The sequence below is a fragment of the Natator depressus genome, chromosome 4 (assembly GCF_965152275.1).
Source record: "Natator depressus isolate rNatDep1 chromosome 4, rNatDep2.hap1, whole genome shotgun sequence".
Lineage (NCBI taxonomy): Eukaryota > Metazoa > Chordata > Testudines > Cheloniidae > Natator > Natator depressus.
In genome coordinates this window covers 19,813,826-19,841,198 of record NC_134237.1, presented here as the reverse complement: position 1 = coordinate 19,841,198, position 27,373 = coordinate 19,813,826, and the positions used below count along the sequence as shown (strand labels likewise).

At 43.2% G+C, this 27,373-nt stretch overlaps 1 protein-coding gene across 2 annotated transcripts in view; it reads right to left on the bottom strand.

The window, feature by feature from the left end:
- PTPN13 (protein tyrosine phosphatase non-receptor type 13) overlaps positions 1-27,373 on the bottom strand; it is a 184,379-nt gene that overhangs the window by 33,104 nt on the left and 123,902 nt on the right. For both annotated transcript variants that reach the window (XM_074950546.1, XM_074950545.1), the window contains 16 exons: positions 26,687-26,761; positions 26,404-26,578; positions 25,024-25,177; positions 24,740-24,878; positions 24,039-24,191; positions 21,214-21,396; positions 19,052-19,214; positions 14,499-14,916; positions 14,235-14,332; positions 12,427-12,480; positions 8,764-8,826; positions 7,231-7,338; positions 6,285-6,416; positions 5,154-5,614; positions 3,841-3,984; positions 274-367 (listed from right to left, as the gene is read on the bottom strand). In XM_074950546.1, coding sequence (XP_074806647.1) covers positions 274-367; positions 3,841-3,984; positions 5,154-5,614; positions 6,285-6,416; positions 7,231-7,338; positions 8,764-8,826; positions 12,427-12,480; positions 14,235-14,332; positions 14,499-14,916; positions 19,052-19,214; positions 21,214-21,396; positions 24,039-24,191; positions 24,740-24,878; positions 25,024-25,177; positions 26,404-26,578; positions 26,687-26,761 — 2,614 coding nt within the window. The remainder of the gene's footprint in view (positions 1-273; positions 368-3,840; positions 3,985-5,153; positions 5,615-6,284; positions 6,417-7,230; positions 7,339-8,763; positions 8,827-12,426; positions 12,481-14,234; positions 14,333-14,498; positions 14,917-19,051; positions 19,215-21,213; positions 21,397-24,038; positions 24,192-24,739; positions 24,879-25,023; positions 25,178-26,403; positions 26,579-26,686; positions 26,762-27,373) is intronic.

Below are 27,373 nucleotides of genomic sequence, written 5' to 3'. Positions count from 1 at the left end.
ATGGTCAGAGTGCTTTACAAATTAACCCTTACACCACCCATGTGAGGGAGAGACTAAGGTGACGCGCTACAGAAAAACCTCAGAGAGGTAGGTAGTTTCCCACTGACAATACAGACCCATAAAAAGATTACAAGTAACCAAGGCCAGGCAGTCGGTAGACCTCTGGAGTTCTTAGGTCCTAGACCATGATGTCTCTCCAAAGCCTACATAAAGTCATCTGGATTTCATTCTACTGCTATTTAAGAAAACTTGTGGAAAGAGCAAAGTATATACCTTTCTGAAGTCTACCATCAGCCTCAGCTGCTCCCTTAGGAATAATGGCCTTCACATAAATTCCACCATGTCTTACACTGGTGTTTATGCCACCCTAAATGGAGAATAAATAGGTAAAATGCAAACCTTTAAAACCTTAAACAGAAGATCTTAGATCAAGAAAGGTAAACAATCCTTAAGAAACTCAGGAAGCACTCAAGCCATCAGCATGTAAAAGCAGCAGCCAACTTATTGTAAATAGAATATTTTGAGATCCATGCAAATCATAACCAGTTGGGGTGGATGCGTGTGTGTGGGTGGTGGGGTGTGAGTGGGGTGGGGGTTAAAACTATGAGGCTCAAATGCAAACCTTTCCAGTAAAACAAGTGTCCTTCAAGCAGAACTATGAAAGCACTAGAATCTGCATATATGAGTGCGGAAAAGCTAAGTGTTGTTTGTGCACAACATGCATCAGCTGCCAAAATAAAAGATGCATACATGCAATATCCTAGTTTTGTCCACCCTCATTAAAGTAATGTGAAACTAAAAGGTATTCTTCTCTCTCAGGTTACAGAAAGCTGTCTTGAAAGCAAAATATATTGAGCTAGGAGGTGCCATAAAGATTTGGGTTGAAGGTCTGCTTAGGTTTCAGGCACTCAACCTACTTGTTTAATGCATATAGCGGTTACCACACAGTTCAGTGTTATTTCAGGGATTCCCCCAAACTTTTAAAGGAGGAGGAGGAGGAGCTAGCCCACAAATGATCTCCATGTGTTCCCCAAAGATCCAATTGTTTTAATATTACTTCCGAGTAAGCTAAAGGTTGACAGTAGATTTTAGAACAGTGCAAGGATACAGGTGGAGGCAGAAAACGATAAAGTGAGATATGGCGACCACTTGTTAGTCCTTGCACTGGTGACCACTGGCAGCATCGACAAAGTCACTGGAATAGCAGGATTGCTGCATGTCAACAGCTAAGTCGTCATTATACTACTTCATAATTTCACCTTCATTCATCTGTCATAGTGAATCTGGCTCCAAATCAATAAGTGATAATTACTACAATTTCTTTAGATTTAGAGCATGTTTTCATTTACAATTCATAGGCAAAGTTTACAATATGTAACTGAGCCATAATCCAGACTATGGACCAAAGAATCTGTAGTAAAGATTCCCCCCCACACTCAACTCAACCTTACAGTCCTTTATCTAATTCTCCTGCCAGTTAGAAACCACTAGGTATTGCCTTCAACTGTTTAAGATATTTAAGAAGAGTGCATTACCTATAGCTAAGGCTACATGTTAGTCACGGGTATTTTTAGTAAAAGTCATGGACAGGTCACAGGCAGTAAACAAAAATTCACAGCTGTGACCTGTCCTTGACTTGTACTATATACCCCTGACTAAAACGTGGGTGCTCAGGGGGGAGGGGGAGCAGCCCAGGGGTGCCGCAGGTGCTCTGGGGGGGCAGCCCGGGGGGTGGCTCGGGACCCCCACTGGTGCTGGGGGGGGGCAAAGGGGGCTGGTGGGGCTGGAAGGCTCCCTACCAGCTCCTGGAAGTGGCAGGCATATCCCTGCAGCCCCTAGGCAGAGGTGTGACCAGGGGGGCTCCGCACTCTGTCCCCTGCCCTGAGGGCCTGCTCTGCAGCTCCCACTGGCTGGGAACCACGGCCAATGGGAGCTGTGGGGGAGGCCCCTGTGGGTGGAGGCAGCACGCGAAGCCATCTGGCCGTGCCTCTGCCTAGAAACCAGACATGCCAGATGCTCCCAGGGAGCCCCCCAGAGGTAAGTGCCGCTCAAAGCCTTCGCCCCCTCCTGCACACCAACCCCCTGCCTCAACCCTGAGAGCCCTCCCACACCTGAATTCCTGCTGCTGATTGGAGGGAGGGGTGCGGTGGCCCAAGACTGCCCCAGCAGCTGCTGGTGCGGCTGGCCCTGCACTGGCTATGACTTCCGTGACCTATAGCTACTGTTTGTGGGTATAGCACACCCACTATCACAATTTCTGATCTGAAAACATTAGAAATTGCTCCAATGATGGCTAAAAAAGTGCATAAAAGATTGAATTAGGGATGTAAAAAGGAAACAGCTTTATTCTGCTGTCCTCATCTTCAAAGTAACATGCATTAAAATCTGCTAGACTTGAAAGAAGGTGTCCGGATCTATGATCTATTTAGAAAATGCCTACATCTGTAATACAGTAAATAGCCACTGAAATTGCCTCTCTTTTGAACTCTATTTAATATCTGCTCACTATTACCAGCGTGCTACTGTTGACATTCAAATTGTTTTCAGAATCGGGAGGTGAATCAGTTAGACTAATCCTTGAAAGTTAAATTGTCTAAGAACCAAACGGTGTTTTTGACACCTACAGAAACACAAATGGAATGTTGGTGATATAATGATATATTATTCACCAGGCCTTTAAAGCAACATTGTCAAGTAGGTTAGGCCTAAAATTTGAGCCAGTTTACAAACATTATAATCGGGTGTGAAGCTTTTAAATTAAAAATAGATATGTATCTCCATAACATAAGAACGGCCATACTGGCTCAGACCAAAGGTCTATCTAGCCCAGTATCCTGTCTTCCAACAGTGGCCAGTGCCAGGTACCCCAAAGGGAATGAACAGATCAAGTGATCCATTCCCTGTCATTCCCAGCTTCTGGCAAATCTCCTTATCGACTTGTTAGAAGGATGACAAAAAATAACAACCAGCCACTCCTTACCCAGACAAAAATGTTTTGTGCTCTTCTGCTTCTCAGCCACCAGAGGGAGAACATAGAACAAGTGACAAAGCCTCTTTAGAGAGACTGATGCTGCTGGTGAACAAGTCAGTAAAACAAAAATAATGCTGGACCAAATCTGGCCCAATTTAACTCCATTGGCTTCAATGGTGTTATGCTAGGGATGAATTTGGCCCTTTAATGTCAACCTCCTAACAAAAGGTACTTGACTTCACCTTCAAGGCCCTTCACTGTCCATCATCTCTCATTCAGTATTGGAAGGTTGACTCCTGACTCCAATCAACCCATTATGCCAGTCTCCACCGCCCGCTCGTTAAATTCTCAAATGAGCACTTTTGTGCCTCCTTTGTGCCTGTGTATCTTCCTTACAACTCTCCTTTACTGTGATGCCTACCTGACAACGGCTCGGCTGCTGGTGCACTAAGACCACTGTCTATCATACAGATCTATACTGTCTCATTTTTTCCCACTGTACTCCCGCATCTGTCAGTATACGTCTGGTGTCTTGTGTCTTACACTTGAATTGTAAGCTTTTTGGAGTCTTTTGATTCTGTGTTTGTATAGCACATAGCATAATGAGGTCCCGATCCATGACTAGGGCTGCTAGGCAGTATGGTAGTGCAAGTAATTAAAAATAAATAAATAAATAAATAAATAAATAAATAAATAGGGAGATGACAAGAAAAGAGATATGGAAATAATTAATATTTTCCAGCTTCAGGGAGATGGAAGTATCTGTAAGCAGGTACTGGACAATGTCCTTTTAAAATACCTTGCTTCCCTGTAAATTAGCAATTGAACAGGTTGCTGGGAGTGGAGAAGAAGAGAAAACATCTAAAAACCTTGTCAAACAGTACCGTGACACTTATTCCCAAGCCGCTATCTTTTTTGGCTAGTTCGACCTCAAAGATATCTCCAGGTTTAAGAGGTGCTGCAGAAAGCTTTTTAGAATTCATTTTGTTTGCTGTATTCACTGAGGAAGACTCCTTTACAAAAAAACAAAAAAACAAAAACAGAAAAAAAAGACAAAAAGAAATAATGATTTCCTGTTAGAGCAGAAGTTAATTATTAGTTCCCACTGTGCGTTTACGGGTGAGACAGAGCAGAAAGGGGTTAACTGAGAGCACTGGTTAATAAAATAGGGTTCAGATTCTTTCCTACTGTAAATGCATTTATTGTACTTGAATGTTCTTAATCCCGGGATGAACTTGGTCCATATTGGCTAAATGTTTTTATAGACCAGTACACTTGTATGCGCTGGTCTTTAAAATGAAGGAATCATTGTACCAGGAACTCAGAGAGGCAGATCCTCTGATGGGGTAAAGTGGTGTAGCTCCACTGACCTCAAAGGACATTTCCATCAACTGAGATCAGGGCCATTACCTTTAGGAATGAATGTAGAATGTCCTCAGTCAGTTTACTTTTAGACAGGCAGAGCATCAGATCTCCTCTGCTCACTGGATGAATGGAGAACCTACAAATACATTTTCCTTTTTTTTCCCTCAGACCCTACCCAGGACGACTCGTTTTGCTATGAGCCGACTCGTTCATCCCAGATAGTATCACTGCTTTTCCCTAATGCAGGTAAAACTCAATTTACCTGGTCTGTAAAGAAACTGATACCTGTGAATATGGTAATTTGCTACAATCACCTTGGCCAAATGATGCCTTTGGATGAGCATGCAGATTTTCTATTGCAATCAATGAGACTCCTACATACACATCCAAGGGCAGAATTTGGCCCCTTTAAGGCTCAAAGAAGAGTTATGCTGGGGTTAAGCAAGAAGGCTCCCACTAGAGTAAATTGTATTCAGGCAGCTAAAGCCCTAATAACCTCTTTGAAATTTTGGGAGTACTTTTTTTTCAGGTAATTTGAAAAAACCTTGAATGGGTTAGAAAGCTACATTTTAAATCGTGGTCTGTTTATTCAGTTCCCTTATCTGCCATACATTTGAAGCACCAAAGGGAGTTAGCATTAGAAAATCTGTACTTCAACATTAGTACCAAATGCGTTAGCAGTTAGCAGTGGAAGCTGTAGATTGTCCCTCCCTCCATCTGCTCCCTTCCCCTCAAGCACTACATTAACAATCTACAGCAGACTAGTCAGCCACGTATATGAAATTGTTTGAAAGCGTTCAACAGAAGTGGACTGTGCCTTTTTAGCTGCCTGTTGCTCCTGACTGCTGGAGTAAGTTGCTTCATCCATGTCAGAATCCCCTCGGTCAGAATAATCCATGGTTTCCACTACCCCAGGCCTTTTCGCTTTCGCCTGGATGCCGTCAGCAGAGTTCCTTTTTTTCTCATTAGTTTTGGAAAGGGCAGACTGAGAATCACTGCAGTGCTGCAAACCCTGCTGGGCTCTGTCACCAATGTGGTTGCCAAAGAAGCCATTTGTTTGGCTCTGAGACAGGCTGGCACTTTCAGTCCTGGAATCTTGGGAGCTCAGGCTTCTGTCCCGTTTGCCCACAGACAATCCAGATGAACTTCCCGAGATGGGCCTCTGGTGACCTTGGGACCTGCTGTGTTCCTCTGAAGATGATTCTGCCTCATTGTCCTGCATTGACGAAGGCCTCCTTAAATAACCCTTTGTTCCATTGGCAAGATTTATAGATGACACTGAAAGATCAAAATCCAACAATTAACAAGTTACATTTACTCTGCTACAAATACAGAAATCATGATTATTCAGGATAACACAAATGACAATCTCCAATCTTATCAACGAAGCAAGGACATACACTAGTTGCACACAAAATTTACAGTGATACATTTCTTATATAATCCAGTATTGGAGCATGGACTCAAACTCAGAGATTTATAGTAACAATTTAAACCTTCAGACTATTTCTACACTATTCCGCAGCGTGGACTACAGGGGGTGTGAACTGAAGAGTGTACCAAAATGTTGCACTCTAACTGCCGCGTGTGGATGCTGCTGTTGTGAACTAAAAGGTACTCAGTTCATGTTAACATAGTCCTCTTTTAAACAGGACTATGTTAACGTGAGCTAGTTACCTTTTAGTTCATGACAGCAGCGTCTACACGGTGCAATTAGATCGCAACATTCTGGTGAGCTCTGCAATTCACACCCCTGGTAGTCCACACTGCGGTGCAGTATAGACAAGCCCTTAGAAAAGCTAAATCAGGCATTTGGTTCTTCAGAAGGTCATTAAAAGTCCATCATGAGAGGTCTGAGGGTGCGTGGGTGGAAATCAATCTCTCCTATAATGAAAGGTAAAGGAAAGAACAAAATTTGTAATATAAATTTAAGGATGTTTTAAAATACCGTTGGAAAGTTTGTCCTTGGGCTGAGAGATGACAAGTGTCACATCTTCAGGAGCAGTCTCCAGAATTTCTAATGCTGCATGATGGCTGACACCCTCTAAGCTCACGCTGTTCACTGATATTAGACGGTCTCCTGCACAAAAGGATTTGTTCAGATACAAACAATCCAGAATTTACGTTTCCAGACTTTAATGAGGTAGCAAGATTATATCTGTGTGCAAAGCTCTATGCTCATTTTCATTCTCAGTAGTTGACACTGAACATCAAAATATTTGGCCAATAAACTTAAAGGAACACTGTCAAATTGAAGCCTAGACAAGTTTTTAAAATGAGTTTAAAGTAACTTCAGCTCCTAAACAACTGTCTTTGTCTCCCTGACAATTTTGGTGGGATTACAACTACATTTTTCTCTAATTTATAAACATTTCTACATTCCTTATTGCTGTGTGAAACACAAACAAATAAAAAGGGAAACTGAGTATTGTGAAACAGTGAAATTGACTATCCATAGTGCTGTCAAATGCACAAAGTAAATATAGTGAAAAAGTTGAGATTAGGTAAACACAATTTTAGGAGTGACTTGTGACAACAATAAATTAAATTTTTTCAGATAGAAGTGTGGTTTTGCGTTGTTTAAAACTGAAATAAAGTATCCATCAAATAGTGAAGTCAAACATCATAATTTCTTTACATGAATTATAATAATTTTCAGACTACTTAGGACTTCTACAGAACATTTCATTTCATAGTGCATAACGATAATCAATCATTAATACTTCTGAAGTAATTATCAATATGTACGCTCCATGGAGAAATAGAGACAGATATTTAAGGGGCGACCTCCCACAGCCAGAGATGGAGTCAGTTAGAGACAGGACTAGAACGAAGGAGTTTCTGGCCCCCAGTCCTTCGTCTGGAGCACATCTTTCTCTAATCATATAATTTACCTGGTTTTAAGGACCCATCCAAGTCAGCTGGCCCTCCAGGAATTACTGAATGAATAAAAATTCCCAGATCAAGTTTTCCAGTCTTCTCCCCACCAACGATCTGAAATCCTATTTAAAAACAAACACACACACAAAGATGTCAACCATTCATTCATTCTTTACAAGTTTATATTTTGCCATTTGATACAAAAGATTTACTACTCTAGCAGTTTTTAAGATCACACATATGTAAAAGTGACCTGCAAAAGGAAAAGATTGCTGTCTTCTCCATTTTTTTTTCATTTCTATGTTGCATGAAGAAGGCTTAAAAGGTTTATTTCAATAATATTTTCTTTTCTGCTTGATTTTTACCTAAGAAATTCAGACCTTGCCTAACTGGCTTTCCTGAAAGTCTCTAGGGATGACTGGAAAACCTGGAGGACTGTACATCAGAGATATGAAGGAAGTCTAAATTAATTCATTGAGTACGTTGGAGATATTTTTTTATCTGTTTAAAAGGTTTGGGCCTGCTTGTTTTGTTAACGTTCATTGAACTCAAATGTCTGAAGAAGACTTAGAGTAAATCTCTCTTGATTAAAGATGTAACACTCTGGCCTGGTAGTTAAGGCTGACAACCCTCATCTGAGGCCTGCAACGTGTCTCTCCAGGTAAACCTGGGAAGACCACACTTGATTTTCTTCTTCTTTATTTTCAAGTCCCCCCCAGCTGCCTCACACACACACTTCTCCCACGTCTTAAGATTATCTTTAAGAGATTTGTTGCAATCTACGAGTTTAAAGCTCAAATATAAATAACATTTCTTCTTGGTATTTTCCCCATTTGGAATTACACAGTGGCGATACACTGAATCTACAGAGCAACTGTCAAAAGGCCATCTCAAAGGACATCACAAAGGTGGGCCAGATATAAAATTACTCTCATTTTTCATATGGGGACAATTTGCCCAGGATCACAAGGCAATCAGCAGCAGAGCAGGGACTATAATCCACTTCTTTTGTGTCTCGTTCCTCTGCTTTAAACCATGAATTAATGTTCCCTCTCTGATGAAATTGTGTGTTATATAGCAGAGGAAAGCAGTAAAAGTAGTTCATAATGGCTTTGTCATGTTTTTTTTAAATCTCACAGCTGTCCATGTTACCTGGACACAGACACAAACCTGACAGCCCCATTTTAGAGCAATTTAAACTTGAATAATTTGGAATGGCATTGAGGTTTCTTTCAGCAGGTTACTGGCTTACAAAACTAAAGATGAAATTTTACTGATACGGAGCTTTTCAAAGGGATGTACAGATCATTATCTGCATTTGACAGACAAGGAAACTCAGACAGACTTGGCAAGGATCATTCATCAGAGCCAGGAATAGACTCTGTGTCCCCAAATTCCGAGTCTAGAGATCTTTCCACTGACCTATGCTGCCTTCCCCCAACCACGTTTCCTCAGTGTGTGTGCATGTGCATATATATGAGTAGAAATAGTCTATTTCACTTTTGTCCTCCATACAGTTACCGGATCACAAGGCTTTAGCAACTTACCTAAGCCATGTTTTTCATCTTTTTTCAGATTCACCAAGGTGATCTCCCTTTCTGGCAAGGACACTACAAACAAGGCAGAGCATTGAGTGTTTATTGAAAAGTCATCATGTGATAATAAAACATATTGACTGGACATCTGCAAAGTCATGTGCCTTTTATGTTCATTTTTATATCACTATGTTTACAGGACTTTTCTTGTAACTCCAAAGGGCACTATCGAGTTTGACAGGTCTAAACATGGACCTGCCTCAGCGCAAGGGGCTGGACTTGATGACTTCTCGAGGTCCCTTTCAGCCCTACATTTCTATGATTCTATTACCTACTCCTCTGCCCACTTTACAGATGAATTAAAATACCATTCAATTCTCTCTTTTTTAAACCAAACAAAAGGACTCTTTTTCCTTCCTCCGTGTAAAAAGCAGTCTTTAGGATATACTGTTTGGGGCCACAATCTTGCAAGCTCTCTGATTTTGCAACATATTGGTCCCATTCAGCAAAGCACTAAAGCATGTGCTTAAGTGTTTCACTGAATAGGGAAAGACTTAAGCACATGCATAAAGTTAAGCCTAGGTTAAGCGCTTTACAGAATCAGAGCTATTGAATTCAATGCGGGACTATGTGGGACAGGTGTGCAGGAAGAGGCTCTAAGTTTCTTAACTCCAGCACATCTGCAAATTTCTTTCTTTGCATTTGCTGTAGTTTGATAAGTTAAGTTGCTTTAATCTTACAAGCTTTGAATGCCCTCAGATTTTATCCATGTCATTCTTAAAGGGACCCTGTCAACTTGAAATAGGCCCCAACATTTAGATTCTGAAATATAGTGTTTTGGGGGGGGAAAAACCCTGTTCCAATACAAAATGCTGTTTTCCAGCTTTTTTTTTTTTTTTTAAATGAGTTCCTGTACTTGTGCACAGGGTCACCTAGAGAAGTGCTCCCTTGCCTGCTTACACAGCAGGCCACAGGACAGGAGAAGAGCTGCTATAGCACAGTCTCCCGCAACGTGACAAAGAGCAGCTGCAGGCCACTATAAGCCTCCTTGGCAGAGAGTAACATGAGCCATTTCCCCTGGTCCTATCCCACTCCATGATTCACCATGAGACACAGATCAGGAGTAGGGGGAGCTGTGCCACTGGGACATCTTCCAGGGAGACAACTCTACCTCCTCCTTGAAACAGGAAACCCAAGCCCCCTACCACGATAGGAGTGAGGAAAGAGCAACCGCCCCTAGATGAGAGTGGAAGGAGAGAAGAGCAAGCACCTGCCAGAAGTGACGCTTCCCGAACACAGGAGGGATGTAGAAGGAACAGCCAGTGCTCTCAGTGTAAGTGGCTGCTGAGGGGTGGTTGGCACGTACCACACATCATGTTGGTGTTATGTTTAGTGCTGGCGGCTAAATATTTGGCGAGTGCTGTGTGTGTGGTGATGTGCAATATGTCGTGTTGCGTCATGGCTGTATTTTTGGGAGGGGGGAGACTGGGCAGGGATTGGCTGGAGAAGAAATCACACTAGTGTCTGGGGGTATTGTTTGGAAGATGGATGGTAAGGGATTGGCCAGATGGGATAGGGTAAGGTCAAAACACACAGTAGTATGGTGCAAATCAAACAAAACCAAGGAACAACTAGGTTACATTATACAACTGAAATGCATTTACTCATATTGGCATCACTAGTTCGGAGGCTGGGATTGGGACAGGTGCTATCACCACAATCTGGCCCTACAGATTGCATAGGGGCTTTTAGAGCACAGTATCAGCTCTGCGAGGTCTAGGGGTGGCAGGTTTGTCGAAATTTTGGTGGTGCCCAGAACCTGCCCACCCAAACTCCGCCCCGCACCTGCCTACGGCTCTGGGAGGGAGTTTGGGTGGGGGGAGAAGGTCTGGGGTGCAGGCCATGGGCTAGGGCAGGGGATTGGGGTGCAGGCTCTGGGAGGGAGTTTGGGTGCAAAAGGGGTGAGAGGTTGGGCTCTGGGAGGAAGTTTGGGTGGGGGAGGGGGTCTGGGGTGCAGGCTCTGGGATGGAGTTTGGATGCTAGGTGCAGGCTCCAGGCTGGGGCAGGGAGTGGGGGTGCAGGAGGGAGTGAGGGGTGCAGGCTCCAGGCTGGGGCAGGTGTGCATGAGGGGGTAAGGGGTGCAGGCTCTGGGCTAGGGGTGGGGCTGGAGGAGGGGGTGAGGGGTGCAGGCTCTGGAAGGGAGTTTGGAGGCGGGGCAGAGGGAGGGGATGCAGGCTCTGGGAAGGAGTTTGGGGGTATGGAGGGAGGGGGTGCAGGGGTGAGGACTGTAGGTGTGGCTGAGGATCAGGGGTTTGGGAGGGGTCTCAGGGCTAGGGCAGAGAGTTGGGGTGAGGGCTGTGGCGTGGGGCTGGGGGGTTCATGATGCAGGAGGGGGCCCAGGCCTGGGGCAGAGGGTTAGGGTGCCAGGGGATGAGGGGTTTGGGGTGTGGAAGGGGCTCAGAATTAGGGCAGCGGGTTGGGATGCAGAGGGGTGAGGGCTCTGGCTGGGGGTGCAGGGTGTGGGGTGGGGCTGGGGATGAGGAGTTTGGGGTGCAGGCAGGCCGCCCCGGGGGGGCTGGGGCCAGAGAGGAGGACTCCCCCCAGCCCTCCCCCCGCTGGCAGCACACTCACCCCCACCACTGTCACTGCATGTGCTCCCAGGGCCCCTCAGGTCCCCTCGCCTCCCCTGTGGTGGGTGCTGGGGGGGCTGCTATCACATGTGCGCCTCCTCCACTACTGCTGCCCCTCACTGGGGGGCGGGTGAGGGGTGGGGCTGCCCCTTGCCCAGCGCGGGGCAGGAGCGGTGACTGTGGGCAGGGGGCCCTGTATTGGTGAAAGGTCCTGCCGGAAGATGTAAGGGCCCGAAGTGGAAGGGCAGGATAAGGGCAGCCTGCCCTGCCACTAGTGGATGGGTGGCACTAGGACCCTGCGGCGGCAGCTGATGCCTGCTGGGAGCCAGCAGAGCAGAGGCAGCCTGGAGCTGCAGGGACACTCTGGGGCCTGGGGCAGCGTGTGGGGGCAGCAAGGGGGGCGGTGTGTGTGTGTTGGGGGGGGGGGCGGCAGGCAGGGCCAGGGGAGAGACCCGGCCCCAAACATTGCTGGAGCTGGGCCCCCGGGCTCTAATATTGCTGGAGCCTGGGCACCACGGACCCATACAACTTGTTGCCCCTGGCAAGGTCACCGTGCTGGTGCATGTTAAGTAGGAAGTATCAGGACATGACAACCAACTGCCTTGGGAAACATATGAAAACAAGTCACCACTGGAGAAGGTCAAAAGAAACCAACAACAAAAACCGAACACACCCAAACACACCACAATTTGAAAAGAAACTTCACTTTCAGTTTTTAAGGTGTTACTAGCAGCGTACCAAAGGGAAAAAATGACTCCTAAAGAGCATGATTTTTAAGGTGACAGCATCCCTACAAATCTCAAACAACACAGGCTGCTGACTGACTATATTTAGCTGTGACCCTTTTGGAAAATCTCTCAAGAAAGTGAGTCAACATCAGCTGTTAGAAGTTAAATTTAAAAAAGTAAAGGGCACCCATCCCATTATTTGAAGACGGTGTCCGATAAGATGACAAAAGGGAGCAAGTGACAACGGTAGTCAAGAGGGCAGTAAAAGCATAAAGCACGTGTTTAAATATCATGAAGAGATTTTATTAGAACCCTACCATATTCTTTCAGTGGCGCTGATGGAGGATTTCCAGAACTATTCATGCTAATACCTGGAATGTAAATGCAACTATTAGAGATTTAACTAACAATATTTCAACCTTCTTAATAAAACTAAAGTACTTCTTGCTAATGTCTATATACAGTGTATGCAAAAGTTGATCCATGATATTGCGTTACTTATTCATACTGAACATGGGTAAAGCCAGAGGTTTTGATTTAGCAAAATCAAATTACAGGTGCATCTCGGTTCTGTTCCAAAGTTCAGAGTGGCAGTGGGTTGGAGAAAAGGAGGAATCAGTAAAGAACTGAGGGTCTCTGAGGCTATTCTCAACTTCATATAAAAACTTAACGTTAAAAAAATCTTATCAACAAAAATAAAGTCAAAGGCTAAAACTACTAACATCATACAATGTATACGCACAACTAATTAATGTACACTAGACACAGGAAAATTCCTCTCTTTGTGGGTCAATAAGAATTACAACAACAACAAAACTGTCCAGGTTGAACTTTTCACTGAATTTTGCATCTCCAGATAAAACTTATCTAAATGAACAAGTCCTCATTCATATTCATAGATTGAAACTGCCCTATTTAAATTGTCATCTCTTTGTACTCTTAAAATATCCCCAGCAATACATAATCCAGGCATAACGCAATGGTCTCCTTTTATTTTAAGTGTCTCTGAGGTTTAGAAAGTTATGCATAGCCTTGCTCCCTGCAATTCTTGATTAGCAATGCTATGCTAATACAAACCAAACAATTTTTCTGACTTATGTTCTCACTTCTTTTCTCCACCCTCCATCAGAAAACAATTTCTAAGAAACTGCTGGAGTTAAATGATGAGCCTCAGCTGAATATCTATCTACCAACAGATTTGTGTCAAGGAATACATTTTCTATGGAGGTTTTAATTTCAAGATGATATTGCTGTACTACAGAGAGCAGCAGGAGAGTGACAAACAGAGAACTCCACGACCACTTCCACTTAAAAATCGGAAACATTTAATTCTAAGTTCTCTATCCCCTGTTAACATATTGCTTTTGATAAGGATAAGGGTCCTTCAACCACCTGCTACAGCAATTCAGTTCCGTTCTTTTAGCTCAGTTATTAGAGGCCCATGTTTCTGGAGCTGAAGAAACAGGCTTATAATTGTAGCATCATGTGCGTGTGTGCGTGCTGGTGTGAGTGTGTGTGCACACACAAACACTGATCGTGTGCATCTTTTTAGAGCTTCATAATTCCTCAGAATAACCATTTAAAGATATAGCATGCACATTGCTGTAGCAAGAATCCTAGTCATTCAGGATTCCGGCTACCAGGGCTAATGGAGATGGAGGGAATTCTGTAGGTACTGCTCTGAGATACGGGACAATAGCCAGTTCATGCCCAATTCAGCCCATCTCCAAGAAACCAACCTTTTCTCCAAAGAACACTGCAAATGTGGGGGTGGGGGTGGAAAGGTAGGCCGGTGATGAAAGACAAAAATCCACAGAGTAACTGATGTTCCCAAATAACAGATTTGGGAAAAGTTCTTTGGAACTTTAAGCACTATTTGCACACAGGTTTGTTACTTTTACAAAAAGGGGATTTTTTTGATTTGTTAAAATATTTTGATTTTAAAAAGAAAAATCAAAACACAACCAAAAAAAAATCCATATGTAAAGGCAACACAAGCCAGTAGCAAACAGTTCCTTAGCAGGACACTAAAGCAAACTGATACCCTGTACATTAAAGCCTTACATCAGAGAATACTCTAGAGTTTAGTTAGCAAATAAAATAATAATACTTCTTCCGTGCTGACCTACAACATAAGCTTGACCAGTATCTTCAATGGATGATGAGTCTGATTCATTTTTCCTCCTTTCAAGGCTTCTATTTAAACCTGCAAGAGATTTTGAACTAAACAGGATGGGGAAAGAAATGGAAGGTGGGAGGGAGGGGGGGAGAAGTCAATGTAATAAAATAATAATATAAATAATAAATGTGGTAGAAATGAAAACTGATGTAAAAATGTAGCTGCATTGCATAAAAAGACAAAGCTTTGGGAAGCGAGAATGATTCTTACTTGTTCGGTTTCATTGCTCCAGCCATTGACCCAGCTTCAGATTTTGGCACCTGTTGAAAGATTCTTCCTACCAGCTCCTCCATTTTCTGTGGGGAGGAATCCACAGCGGTGATAACATTTTTCCGATGGGGGTAAATAGAGATCTGGCTCTGACTCAGATCATGAAATGATTTGCTCATGGCTCTGGGTCTTTCCTCCCATGAAGCTTTCTCATTCTTCTCTTTGGAGCAGCCAGGAAGTGGTTGAAAAAGTGACAGCTCAGAGCAGGAGAGTCTCTTCAGAATTTCAGCTTGAACTGACAAAGGTCGGAGCTTGTTCAAAGTACTGCTGGCCAGACTGCCTGTACTGATTGCACGTCCCATGTTAAATCCTTTAACGGACTCTGCGTGAAGGTTCAGACTCCTAAATGATGCTCTCTCTGCAAGGAAACAGGACTGATTTACACAAATTATAATCCTGACTACACTTTTTCTTTTAATTTAACATCTGCTGATGCGATATATTTAAAACTAGTGGACATGGAGCATTTTTAACCTTCGCTTTTAAGTATAAGTGGATTGTATCACTAAAATGGCCTGGAATATCTAGCTCAGAGAGAACAGCTTGGATTTAGTTACAGTATGCTGACCTCAGCTTAGTCTACACTTGAGTCAATTCCACAGCACAAAACCACACAATATTTCTCCTGAATTTCACTACAAGACTGAGATCTGCACTGCCATCAGTGCACAAGAGTTTTAACACAGTGTTGGTTAAAATCCCCTCAAAGGCCTAGGTAAGTATCCATGAGTTTAGATGCCTGTTCAAAACTCTACTCAACATTTCTGGGATCTCTCCTCTTCAAAACCTCCCAATAAGTCTCCCAATCTCCTTCCCCATCAGGCTTCTCACCATCCCTGAGCTTTGTCCTTGCAAATCCTTGACTCTTTTCCAACAACTGACTCTGGACTTTGCCCCTCCCTCCCAGCAATCATTCAGCTAATCCCTGGCTCCCACAATCTTCCTATAACTGGGACCACTACCACTGAAGTGCCTGTTGCAGGGTCCAGCAGGTTTGGCAGCCTCTCTTCTGGATGTGTGCCACTGCAATCAGGTTTCTCACTCTTTGGGATGTCCCCAACTGGAGAAGCCCCAAAGTGCTTTGACATAGAATAGAACACAAGTGTTGCTTGGAGCCCAGCAGTGCTCTGTAGATAACATTGACTCCTGTAACAGGATTCTCTCAGTTAAGGGGGGCAATACTGAGATCTGGAAGCTAAGTAGAAAGAGAAGAGTTAAATAAAGTCAGTTGATCAGAGCCCATTATATACCCGGAAGCTCTGGATTCAATTCAGAAGTAAGACTGAGATTCACCCATCCTTAATTTACATATGCTAGTACAGTTCATGTTCACAGATGGGAAATAAGATGCTTAAGAACAGAGAGAAACTTAGCTCATACGATTCCAACTCAGTATGATTTGATGGGAAAACCCTGTTTCTCAGCTGGTACAGTACACCCATTAAATATTACTATTAAAGTACCGTGGTCACCATTTAAAGTCTATTTGGCAACAGTTACCACACAACAGTGGTATCCGAGATGCAACAGTTTCCTCTAATTCTTAGAACATGAAATAACTGTGATAATAATTTAGCATTCTCTATACAAAGTATGCAGACATACAAGGAAAAATTTATTTAATCAAGGCACAATTGGCAAGTTTTTAAAGGAGAACCAGTATGCACACAAGTTTTTCTTAAAATGGTCTAGTACCTGCTGCTCCAAGATCTCCCCTAGTGTTTATTCCGCGTTTTGGTGGATCTCCTTGGAGAAGAACTCTTCAAATAGCTACAAACTTCACATCATGTCCTCTCATTCTGCCAGCCCCGTGTAGGACTTTCCAAAAATCCTGCTAAGACTCTTAAATGCTTACATGCGCTCTAATCAAGTCTTCTGTCTGTCTTTTCCCCTAGGCCAAATGTACTCAACTGCTTGAAGTCTTTCCTCCTAAGACCGACTTAATCCTTAACTAATCTGCACAGTCCTTCTATGCACTCTTTCAAGAATCTGAATCTCCAGTGTTTAAACTTGTGGCCAGTACTGTACTCAATATTCCAAGTGTACTCTTACGAAGGTTACATAAAAGAAACCATTATGGCTTGATTTATAAATAATCTCCTTTCTTATGCATCGAAAGACCTTGTTAGCTGCCTTTTTATTTTTGGCAGCCATCACACACTGAACTCTTTCCTTTGAGCTATCGTCTCCCCCGACTTTCTCATCAAGAATGCTGTTCAAGGGGATTAGTGTTCTCCAAAATCATGATCTTACATTTACATTTAAATCCCATGCACTCTAGTCTTCTGCTCACCTCCCTAGCTCGCTGAAATCCTCCTGCAGCAAGTGCACAACAGTCACAGTACACTACGCTCCTCTCATTTGTGTGACTCTTCTCAAATCTATCAATAAATCATCTGTTTTAATAGCAAACAGCGATTGCTGGTAATAGCATTAAGTTTTGAGGAAACCCACTTGCACCCATCATACGGGGGGAGGGGGTGTGTGTCCTTTTTTATTCTTACTCTTCATACAAATTAGCTGGTTGCAGTTAATTTACTTAGGTCAAGTACTGATGCCAGCACCCTTTATCTTACTACGTTCCCATGAGATTCTTTATCAAATGCTTTGCTAAAACCAAGGTAAGTGTCAACTGCTCTCCTTTTAGACACCATACATTGTACTTCCAAGAAATGGGTTACAGCCTCATTCAAATCCTTATTTATAACCTGCCAGCTGCCCTTGTCCATGGAACACTATCTAATTAGTTAATATAATCTATTAGAGTTAGTATCGTCTCTTGTTAATTTATACTACTAGCCCTCCCCTCCATCTAAGGATGTACACTTTCTATTATAGACACCTTGTGTTCTTATTACAGGAACCCATGTCTTCTTTCTCCCCCATTCTGCTGAGTTCTACATCCACATGTTAGATCTTGTTCCCTATTTAGATTGTAAGGTCTTTGGGACAGGGACTCTTTGCTTAGGTTTGTACCGAGCCCAGCACATTGGAGCAGAGATCCTGATGGAAGACTTTGAGCACCACTGCTATATAAGGATTATTATTATTAATAAATAATAATAATAAAATAATAATAATAATAATAGTGCACTATTCCGTTTATTTACATTGTGGTTGTTTCATTTTAAACTGTATGTTGTTTAACATCTCTGCACAACTTTTTGGATATTACTGTATACATTTTTCTATTAATTCTGTAGGGAATACAGGCTGGGCAATCACTTTAAAGGAGTCTATCAAAACATATTAATAGTTCCATTGTGAAACTGTGGAGGAAAGCATGATTTCCCCCCTACATCAGTTTCATTTTTGAACAAATGGAATTCTCTTAGATACTTAATTTACTTCTTGCTCAGAATTGATGGATGAACTCCCAGGCCTCTGAATTCGCAGAAGGCTGCTGTGCACACAAGCAAAACAAATCCATTAGTCTCCAGACTCCCATAGCAAAACACAAGCTGTGTGTATAAAAGTCACTGAGTCTGGCTGGGCAAGAAAGCCTTGCATGCAATGTCTTCTGTGCTTTTTAGAATAAACTGACATTGAGTTAGAATATGGCTCAAAGGACTTGAGTCATTTTGTTCCATTTCTTTATGCTAAATAGTCTGCAGCGTCTGATAGAACAGAAAAGCTGCACAGTTGCCATGATCAATTCTCTCTTTCATCAGCGATCAGCATTTCTACACCAGTGGGGCCAGACTCTGATCTCAGTTAGACCAGTGTAAATCTGTAGTACAGCAATTGGTTGTATAGGGGAGATGTCTCTGCAGACTGACTGAAATGTAAAACAAAGTAAGAATGAACATAAGAGACTGAACAACATACCACTTTGGGGACTCTATAAAAAGCCAGTGGACCAACCAGGCTGCATTCCAGGTAGAAGCCAAATAAACACTGCTTATCTATTTCAAGGAGGAGAGCATTGTTCAATCCAATTTAAGTTACTAATCTACAAAGGAATCTTTTTCTTGTATCTTAGCCACTCACATTAAGATTAATTGGCAACTACTTTCTGAAGAAACCAACTCACACTGAGACAGTTCTTTTTTTGATGGTTGACTAGAAGTTTTAATTAGCATGTAAATTAGACACCCCACTGCTTAAGAGATGTGGTGTTATGAACTGCTTCCCCTCCCGTTTGCAGCCACACGGAGCTCCTCTCCTATCTGCATTCACACATCCGGTTGTAGCAACTACCGAAATTGCTCAAATGAAAAAGCAGTATTAGGAAAGTATTTTTAGCTTTCTTTTACACAAATGTAGTGGCTGGAAGCAAGGAGAGCCAGCACCATGTGACCAGCCAGCTCTCTTCAGATCACAGCTTGAGAACAGCTGGCCTACTATACTTTCCTTAGAATACAAACCCTCCAAACGTAGCAGTACGTGGATGGGGCTCAATTGAATTACTACAGCACTCGCACCTTTTTTTTTTTTTCTCCATATAAATATACACCGCTGTCGTTCTTAAAACAGAAACCCACAGTCCTTACCAATGTCCTGAATGTCTTGGTTGCTCTGTCTGGCTCTCATCTGTAACTGGAATTTGTGCTGGGAAGAGCAGAGGTGCAGGAGGTATTGGCAAGTCTTACTCGTGTCAGTTTGGAATGCATGCTTTATACCATCTGACATATTCTGCAGAGTTACTTTCTTTTTCTATAAGATGAAAAATAGGTCATAAAAATGTTGCTGTTTTTCAGCCTTGAGAGAATGTAACATGTTTCTGTGCAACCAGGTGTCAGGAAATAAGGCTTACTAAAGCAAATTGCATTAACCGGATGCATTTTTAACATATAAACAATTGTATCCATTTAAAATAATGTTAGATTTACACAGTGACATTCCTGCATCAAAAAACAACAACTACATAGTATCTCAACCAGCCCAAAGTACATTCAATTCACTGTTTACTGTTGGGTCAGCAACAAACTAACAGCCGCAGTTTCTACCTGAACTTGTAGGGTAGAATTCTGAAAAAGCCCCTAAGGGAATTACAAACCCATCTGCCATTGAAAGTTCATGCAAGCTGGGTGCCTAAATCCCTTTGATAATTATGAAAATCTTAACTGGTGTCACAGGCCTTATCTTCACTACCAAAAAAAAAAAAAAAAAAAGAGAGAGAGAGAGAGATGTGCTCTTAACCTGAGTTAGCTAACTTGAGGTTAAACCGAAGTGAAGGCAAAGCAGTTTGTAGTTTTCACAAAAGTTAGTAGGTTGCATTAAAGACTTCTCTTCTTTGTTTGTTAAAAGACTAGCGCTTGAAATCCAAACCTATCAACACTTACTTAACCCATTAGATCATCTGAAAGTGTCCCTATTGAGTTGAGCGTTTGTTAATATTGTCCTGATTAAGCATCAGATATTGCCACTCATTATCATTTTGCTAAATTGCTCCTGGGAATATCATAAAGCAGCATAAGTGGATTTCTTAACTGTGTGGAGTATAGTGTATTTGTCACTTAGCCCACTACCTTGAAATTCTTCCTCTGGCTCCACTCAGCAGGCTGTGCCCCATCTCGCACACACTCTAGGAGTGCCGCCTATGGCTATAACAAGTGGGCAGGCTTTCTCCCTGTCTTCAGGATGGATTCTTGCCTTTATTTGGAAGAACTTCCCCTTGAGTTCAGGGAAACAACACTCCCTGGGAACAAGGTGCTGTGTGTAAAGGGCTAAGTGAGCCTAGAGCTCCCTTCAGAGTGGGGAAGGGGAACTTGCCATTCCTACCCTGAAGATCCTGTTGCCAGCTGGGTTGGTGGGGGTTACAAGTGCACTCCTCCCTTACCTGGCAAACCCTGGAGAACAGAGATGAGTCAGCTACTCCCAGAAAACAATGGAAAGGAACAGATCCCTAAGTGGTATTTCAGGGCCATAGGAGGGTTTGGAAAAGTTGTGGGGAGGGTGTTTACGGGGCCTTTGGGAGAGCTGAGGTCCTGGGCAGATTAGAGGGACACAAGGACAGTGGTGTGCTGGAGTGGGTGGGGAGAAGAGAGTTATGGGAGGAATTGAGGTTTGAGGGACCACAGGGCATTGGAGTTAGGAGGAGCTATGCTAGGAACTCAGATGGCATTGGAGGCTAAAGGGAGAGAGCAGTGGCTGGGGAGTGAGCTGAAACAGGACTGAAGGGGAGACACAAGTGAGAGGGCGGGATGAGCTGCATGAGATGTGGGGGAGTAGAGAGAAGGGGCTGATCACAATAGGTGATGGAATCTGAGGCAGCAGAGGGCACCTGCAGGTGAAGTATAAACATGCAGAGATGGGTCCCAGAGTGGGGAAGTTAAACAGCAAAAGGGTGAGATTGGAAGGGAGGGAGGTGCTTAATAACTGTAATTCCTAATGAAAGTACAATTTCCTTTTGGAATGATGTTATGTTATTGTAAATCCAATGGAGAGTAGGGAGCAAATCTCAAAATTCACAAGAAAAGAAGGTGGCAAAAACCCTTCAGGCCCCTGAGCTGTGCTGAGTTTGGAGCTCCTGTGACGTATGGGCCTAGTAACTCAGAACCTTAAACAGCAGAACCCACGAGTTAATCCCATGGAGGTGGAACTCCAGCTCCACAAAAGACATTCACAGATCACACTGCAAAATGCCCCATAAAAATACATAAAAATGCAAAAATAATGAATGCAAAGCTAAAAACCAGATATACAGACGTACGCTAAAGGATATTTTCTTTGTTTCTCTCCACGGGAAGCGAAGTACAGGTGTGCGGACTCCATTGTGAACTTCAAAAATAAGAACTCCCTTGGAACACACTCCCAGCAGGATTCCAGTTTGGGATTTCTTCTCAGGCAACACCCGATGAAAATGAACACCATATTCTGTCAGCCTCTGGCACATCTACATAGAGGCACATTTGTGAGACTATGAAGTTAAGGATGTTAGAAAAATCTACAGGGACACTGATAAGTTAAAAAAAATCATATGGTCACACTTTACATTGAGGTTCGATTCATACAGGATTTATAGACGTTAAAAACATGTTACAGACATGAGCAGCATGTGTGGTAGATAGTTGTGAGCACATCAGTAGAAGGTGTTATAAATAACTATAAGGTATGGTAATACGCAGTCTATAATAATTAACCAACTGGTTATTTTAAAAAATTTATTAAAGATTTAATAACCTATTTACAAGTGGAATATTAACAAAGTTTTAACGGTCACATTTACTCTTATTTATGTTTCTAACACCACTCTGGATTATTTGAAGTGAGGTGGAGCCAAACCTTTACATGCCACTGGAGGTTTTAAAGTTTGAAAAAGGCCCCCCCAGCCTTTGGTTAAACAAATCCTGTGATTATGAGAGAATTTGGGCAAACATCCAAAGCTCTGTATGCAGATCAAGGACATGAATCTTCTCTGATATGCTTGACTGAATGCAACCTGGAAAGCCCTTTGCTACAATTTTAATCCTTCCTGGTGACAGATAACTTCCCAAAATATGACAGCCTTGAATTAGGAGTTCCCATCACATCCCATTTTCCTCACCTGCATGCAGATCAAATTTTGTTACTGTTTTTTTTTCCTGTTTGCAGTTTTCAGTGACACTTTCTAATGCTAAATGTTTGTCTTGCCTATGTTCCTCTGTCCAATAGTGTACTGATGTATTCAGTGACAGGTTTACAATGGCTCCAGTGGCTCCATGGAGCCCGGCCCATGCTCAGAAGGGGCCCCGGCCCGCTCCGCTTGTACTGCGCCCCAAGACCCTGCTGGCTCCCCCCGCCCACCACTTGCTCCTCTCAGTCTGCCCGCTGGCTGGCTGAGGGCTCCTCTCCGCTCCCTGCCCCCACCCCCTGCTCCTCTCAGCCCCCTGGCCGGACCCAGTGCACCTCCGGCTCTGGGCAGTCTCTGCTTCCTCCTACCTGTGGGGCCCCACCTGTCTCCCCGGAGCTGAGCTGCCTGGGACTGGTGCAGAAGCCTGGCCAGTCTCAGTCAGGTGGTGGGGGTGGGGCAGGCAGACCATGTGGAGAGCTTGACCCCTCCAGGCAAGTGCATCTTGAGGGAGCCTGGCCAGGGTAGGACCTGGCCTGACTGATCGTGCCACTCCTGAGGGGCCGGAGCGATTCCTGGCCCTGGGACTGGCCCTGGCTGTGCTGCCAGCTCAGCCCGGCAGGCACAGTCACCTCCCAGCAGGGTCGGTGAGTGTGGCCGGGAGGCAGGGCTTGGGGGAGTGGATCTGGGGGGAGTCTGGGGGTGGGGTGCTGGGCTGTGAAGGGGCGGGGAAGATCTGTGTGTTGGGGCACTAGGGAGAGGAGGTTCAGGGGCGGGATGCTGGGTAGTTGTGGGTAGGGGTGGTGTTGTGCAGGGCGCTGTGCATTTGTGGGTGGGTCTGGGGGATCGCTGGGCGTAGTGGGTCTGGGGGGCTCTGGCCATAGGGAGTTGGGGGGTGTTGAGTGGGGAGGGCTGCGTGGTGGGCATGGGCCCGCCCCCAAGGGGAAGGGGCATGCTGGCAGCACAAGGCCAGGCAGGCGACTGTGCATCTGGCAACTGCTGGTTTGTAAATAGTGCCCTCGCACTGGGCAGAGCAGGGCCGGGCCACCCCTTCCATGCCATGCCCCACCCCATTGCCTCTGGCTGGCCCCTCGCTCTGGGGACTGACCTCCCCCCGCCATGCTCCACTGCCTCTACAGGGGCCCACAAATATGTTTGGCGCTGGGCCCACAAAGGTTAATCCAGCCCTGGATGTATTGTAAGACTACTGAGCATCATTTAGGAGTCAATACTGTTCCCATTGAAGTCAATGGCAAAACACTGATCCACTTCAGTGATGCAGCACTGGGCCCATATAGCAGAAGTAGCAGCAAACTGTGTAGTTAAGTTTCCAAAATTGTTTCCTTTCTAAACTATCATAAAATCGGCAGTTGGCTCTATTCTATCTATCATCTGTGAAAAACAGATGAATGTGTATGTTAATACATACTAGCTATCTTAAAGGTGATCTGCAAAGGAAAGGAAAGAAAAAAATTGGAGTTAAATGCCTGTAAAATATTTTCAGTGCTCCCTGCTTCAGGTGTCCTGAAAGACACCATACTCGAGGATATCCTAGATATGGATAGTATGAGTTACAATAAGACTTCGGTTATTTGCGGTATCACGATCTGGGATACCTTTAGTCAACAAATTAAAACAAAGGTGATTTCAGAGAGGGGGAAATATATAAACTAAGAGTTTCCTTTATAATCGTGCGATGATCAGATTCTTTAATATCTGATGACATTTTAGTAATGCACGCAGTGAAACAGCTGAAGGAAGAATATTAAAGGCTTTTCTCCATCATGTACAATTTCCTTTCCTCACTTTTAATAACTGTATCTTTTAAGTGAATCCTCTTAACTTTTGCCTCTTGCCAATGCTATTTTAGAAGACTAACTATTTTCCTTTGTTCTCCATTTCAATTCCAGGCTTTTTATCTATCCCATGTTCCTTGTACAGGGAAGCTCACATGAACACAAGATAACTCAAGAGCTGTTATGACTTACCTTCAAAAATTCTATCTCTGTTTCTTTTTCAGAAGCACCCACATAAGTGCTATGCAACTTGGGCAGCTCCTCTTTGACGTAGGATAGGTCTAGTTTCTCCATCACTCTAGCTGGTAGGTAATGTTCTAGTCTAAAATAGGACATGCCATGCACCTATAAAGTGAAGCATTTTTATTCTTCATATGTTATTACAAAAACAACCATCTTTTGTGTTTGTGTCTGTGTGTAAAGATGGGCTTCAGCTAAAACCCTGGATCTGAACTTTCTGAGTTGGGGAAAGGAGCTCAGACTCTGAACCCAGAGCTGAGCTAAATTTCATTTTTGGCCCTTCTCTCTATTCTACTATCACAAAGACACTGGGTCTGAGCCAACATCCATGAAATGGCCAAACTACATTGCTGGATCCAAACACCCACAAATATTGAAAGGGACAATGGACTTGACATCCAGATCCAGATCTGAATTCTATGGCAGAGGTTCAACATTCAGACCTGAAATTCTATGGCTGAGGCGCATCTCTGCATGAAAGCACATCTGTGTCCTCTCTCCACTAGTCTTCAAACAGCATAACAACTACAAACAGCAGATCAATTGAACTCCCAAAGAACTGGAACATATTCAGCCCTAAACTATACCACAGAGCAACTGCAGTAATTGAATAGCACAGACAGCAGTTGTCTATAGATGAACGTACATCCTACCTCAGCCTGGTAATCTCCATACTCAGCCTGGAGGGCCAGAGATGCCAGCAGTAAAGCTGTCTCGTCATCACAGTGCATCCTTTCCTCCAGCAGATCTTTCCGTAACTGTAGATAATACTGGTGATATGTCAGAGTGTGCCTGGGGGAAAAACAACACACAATATTGTTCCTTTCAGCAATGCTTCTAACAGTGTGCACATATAACCTGAGGAGGTGGGAGGAAATTAAAAATGGGGAAGGACCCAATTAAGAGGATGATGAGAAAATAATGTTCGGCTACTCACTGTATAAGACTGACGTCATCCATGAAAAACTTAACGCGAAAGAACAAGGTAAAGTTGGTTGTGGCTTTGCTCTTTTTCTTAGGTTCCTCTTTCCATCCTTCCGGAGCAACTTTAGTTAGTTTTAAGTCAGGATCAACAAAGAAAAATTCATTGTCTGTAACATGGGTGAGAGGAAAGCATTTTCATAAACAGACTCTTTCTCTGGCTGCAGAATTAAGATCAGCTTTACAATTTTGCAGTTTATTCTTGATGGTTAATATTCTATCAACTAGCAGAGAATTATAATGCACAATAAAATGAGCTAAATGAATGGCTCAGTGGTTAGTAAGGAGAAAAAGTCTTTCACCATTTAAAACTTAACCCAGGATGTAGAGACAAAGTATTTCTATTCGGGATGGCTATTTGGTGGCCTACATGAAATGAGTATGGAGGTCTTAATCCATTTCCTTGTGGTCAGAAAATGACATTACCAAACCCAGCACCCCTGGTAGGCGCTACAAAATTTCATTTTGCTCCCTAGAACTTAAATGTATGAAGAGACTCTGGTAAGTAAAAGCCTTAACACACTGGATAGGACTGGCTGGAACCCTGAATTCCTGGTCTGTGGGAAATTCCAAAAGTTAAAATAATCATTCTGAATGAGCATTCCACAGAACGGGGATTCCAAAATTTCAGTTCGAAAAAATCTAAACAATATTTCACTTCCACTTTCTCTACATGTTTTCCAGGCTCACCAAGCTATTTGGAACCTGCCAGTCCACAAGGTGGGGAAACAGAAGTCTAGAAGTCCCTTGGAAACCTTACAGATTTCTGTCAATTTTGGCAAAATCAATTTTCTGGATTGGCATTTTCCCGTGGAAAGATCTTCTGCTGGAAAATTTCTGACCAGCTCTTATGCTGAATCACTAAGGGCTCAGTGACTAATACCTCTCTGCACAAGTAGCCCCACTGATCTCAGCGGGAATACTTGTATAGTAAGATTCTGCTCAGAAAGAGTAATGTTAGAAGCATTTTGTAACAGAGCATTTTGATCAGACCCCAAGCCATCTCCAAGAGGTCCCTGTTGACTAGAAACATACAAAGTGAAAGACAACTTGGAGGAAGGAAGAAAATGCAAAGTAACAAAGATAAAGGGCCACTCTGATTTTCTTACTGTTATTCAGGTGAAGTAATACCATACAAATTTAAGCAAATGGATCTGTTCATGGAGCAAGGTAAGGGTGGCAGAGCCTGACTCGAAATCAATGGATTGATCATAAATGATTGATTGCTCTGGTCTCCCATCTGCAAATCTTAAATCTTCCTTTGCCTGTCTCCAACACAGCATATTTAGCTAAGTCTAGTAACTTTACACCTCCCCAATTAAAACATCATTCTTACCTTTTAGGCTAGCCAAGCCAAACAAGTGATGCTCCACTAAACCAACATGGGCTACCACCATATCAAAAACATCTTTACAAATAGTTTTGGTATCACAGGTCAGCTCCAGCCTCTGCCCACTTAAAAGCATTATGTTTACTTTCCGCCTGGTATCCTCGTTCTTCCCTTTCTTAGTCTGCATTTTGTGAAATAAAGTATCAGACCAGTCACATGTGTCATAAAGATGTATTAATAGCTTAATATATTCCTACTACAACTTATTGCTGAATAGACCATTTCTTACCAAGATTGACTTTGGTAGATCCAAGGAGATGAATGGCTCAATGGTCATTTTCACAAACTCGGGGCCAAAGAAATTCTGCAAATCACAGAAGTCTGAATTAACTCTTTGTGTTTCTACAGCCACAGACTGAGAAGTAATGAATTCTTAAAAGGTGAACTGGAAAGTTGAAATGAACACTGATTTAAACCCAGACGTGTATGCAAATTGTTTCCAGCAGCTTGGTTAGTTGGAAGAATTCAACTGTGTCAGTGTGGCCAAAGTTACGTTGAATGGTATGACAAAAATATTTCCTGCACAACATTATTTATATATTTCAATATTACACATAGCTAATTTACTCCTATGCACAAGAATGAACCTGCTGTCATATCATCTTCAGATGGCCATGCCTGATGTCCCAGATGTTTGGGAATCTGACATTCACTGACACTGTTAAAAACTTCAACAGTTCCATTCCACCAGTGACGTGCACCATTCACAGGCTTAGTTCTATTAAACAATTCTTCAGTTAGACTAAAAAAAAATGAACAAGCTACACTCGCAGACTCATGAGCTAACAAAAAACCCTGATGCAATCTAAGGCTCTGATCCTGCAATGCTGTTCTGGTTGACCCCTGTGCCAGAGTGAATCCTCACTGAAGCGAATGAAGCTCTGCATGCACTTAAAGATCTGCCTTGTGCAGACCA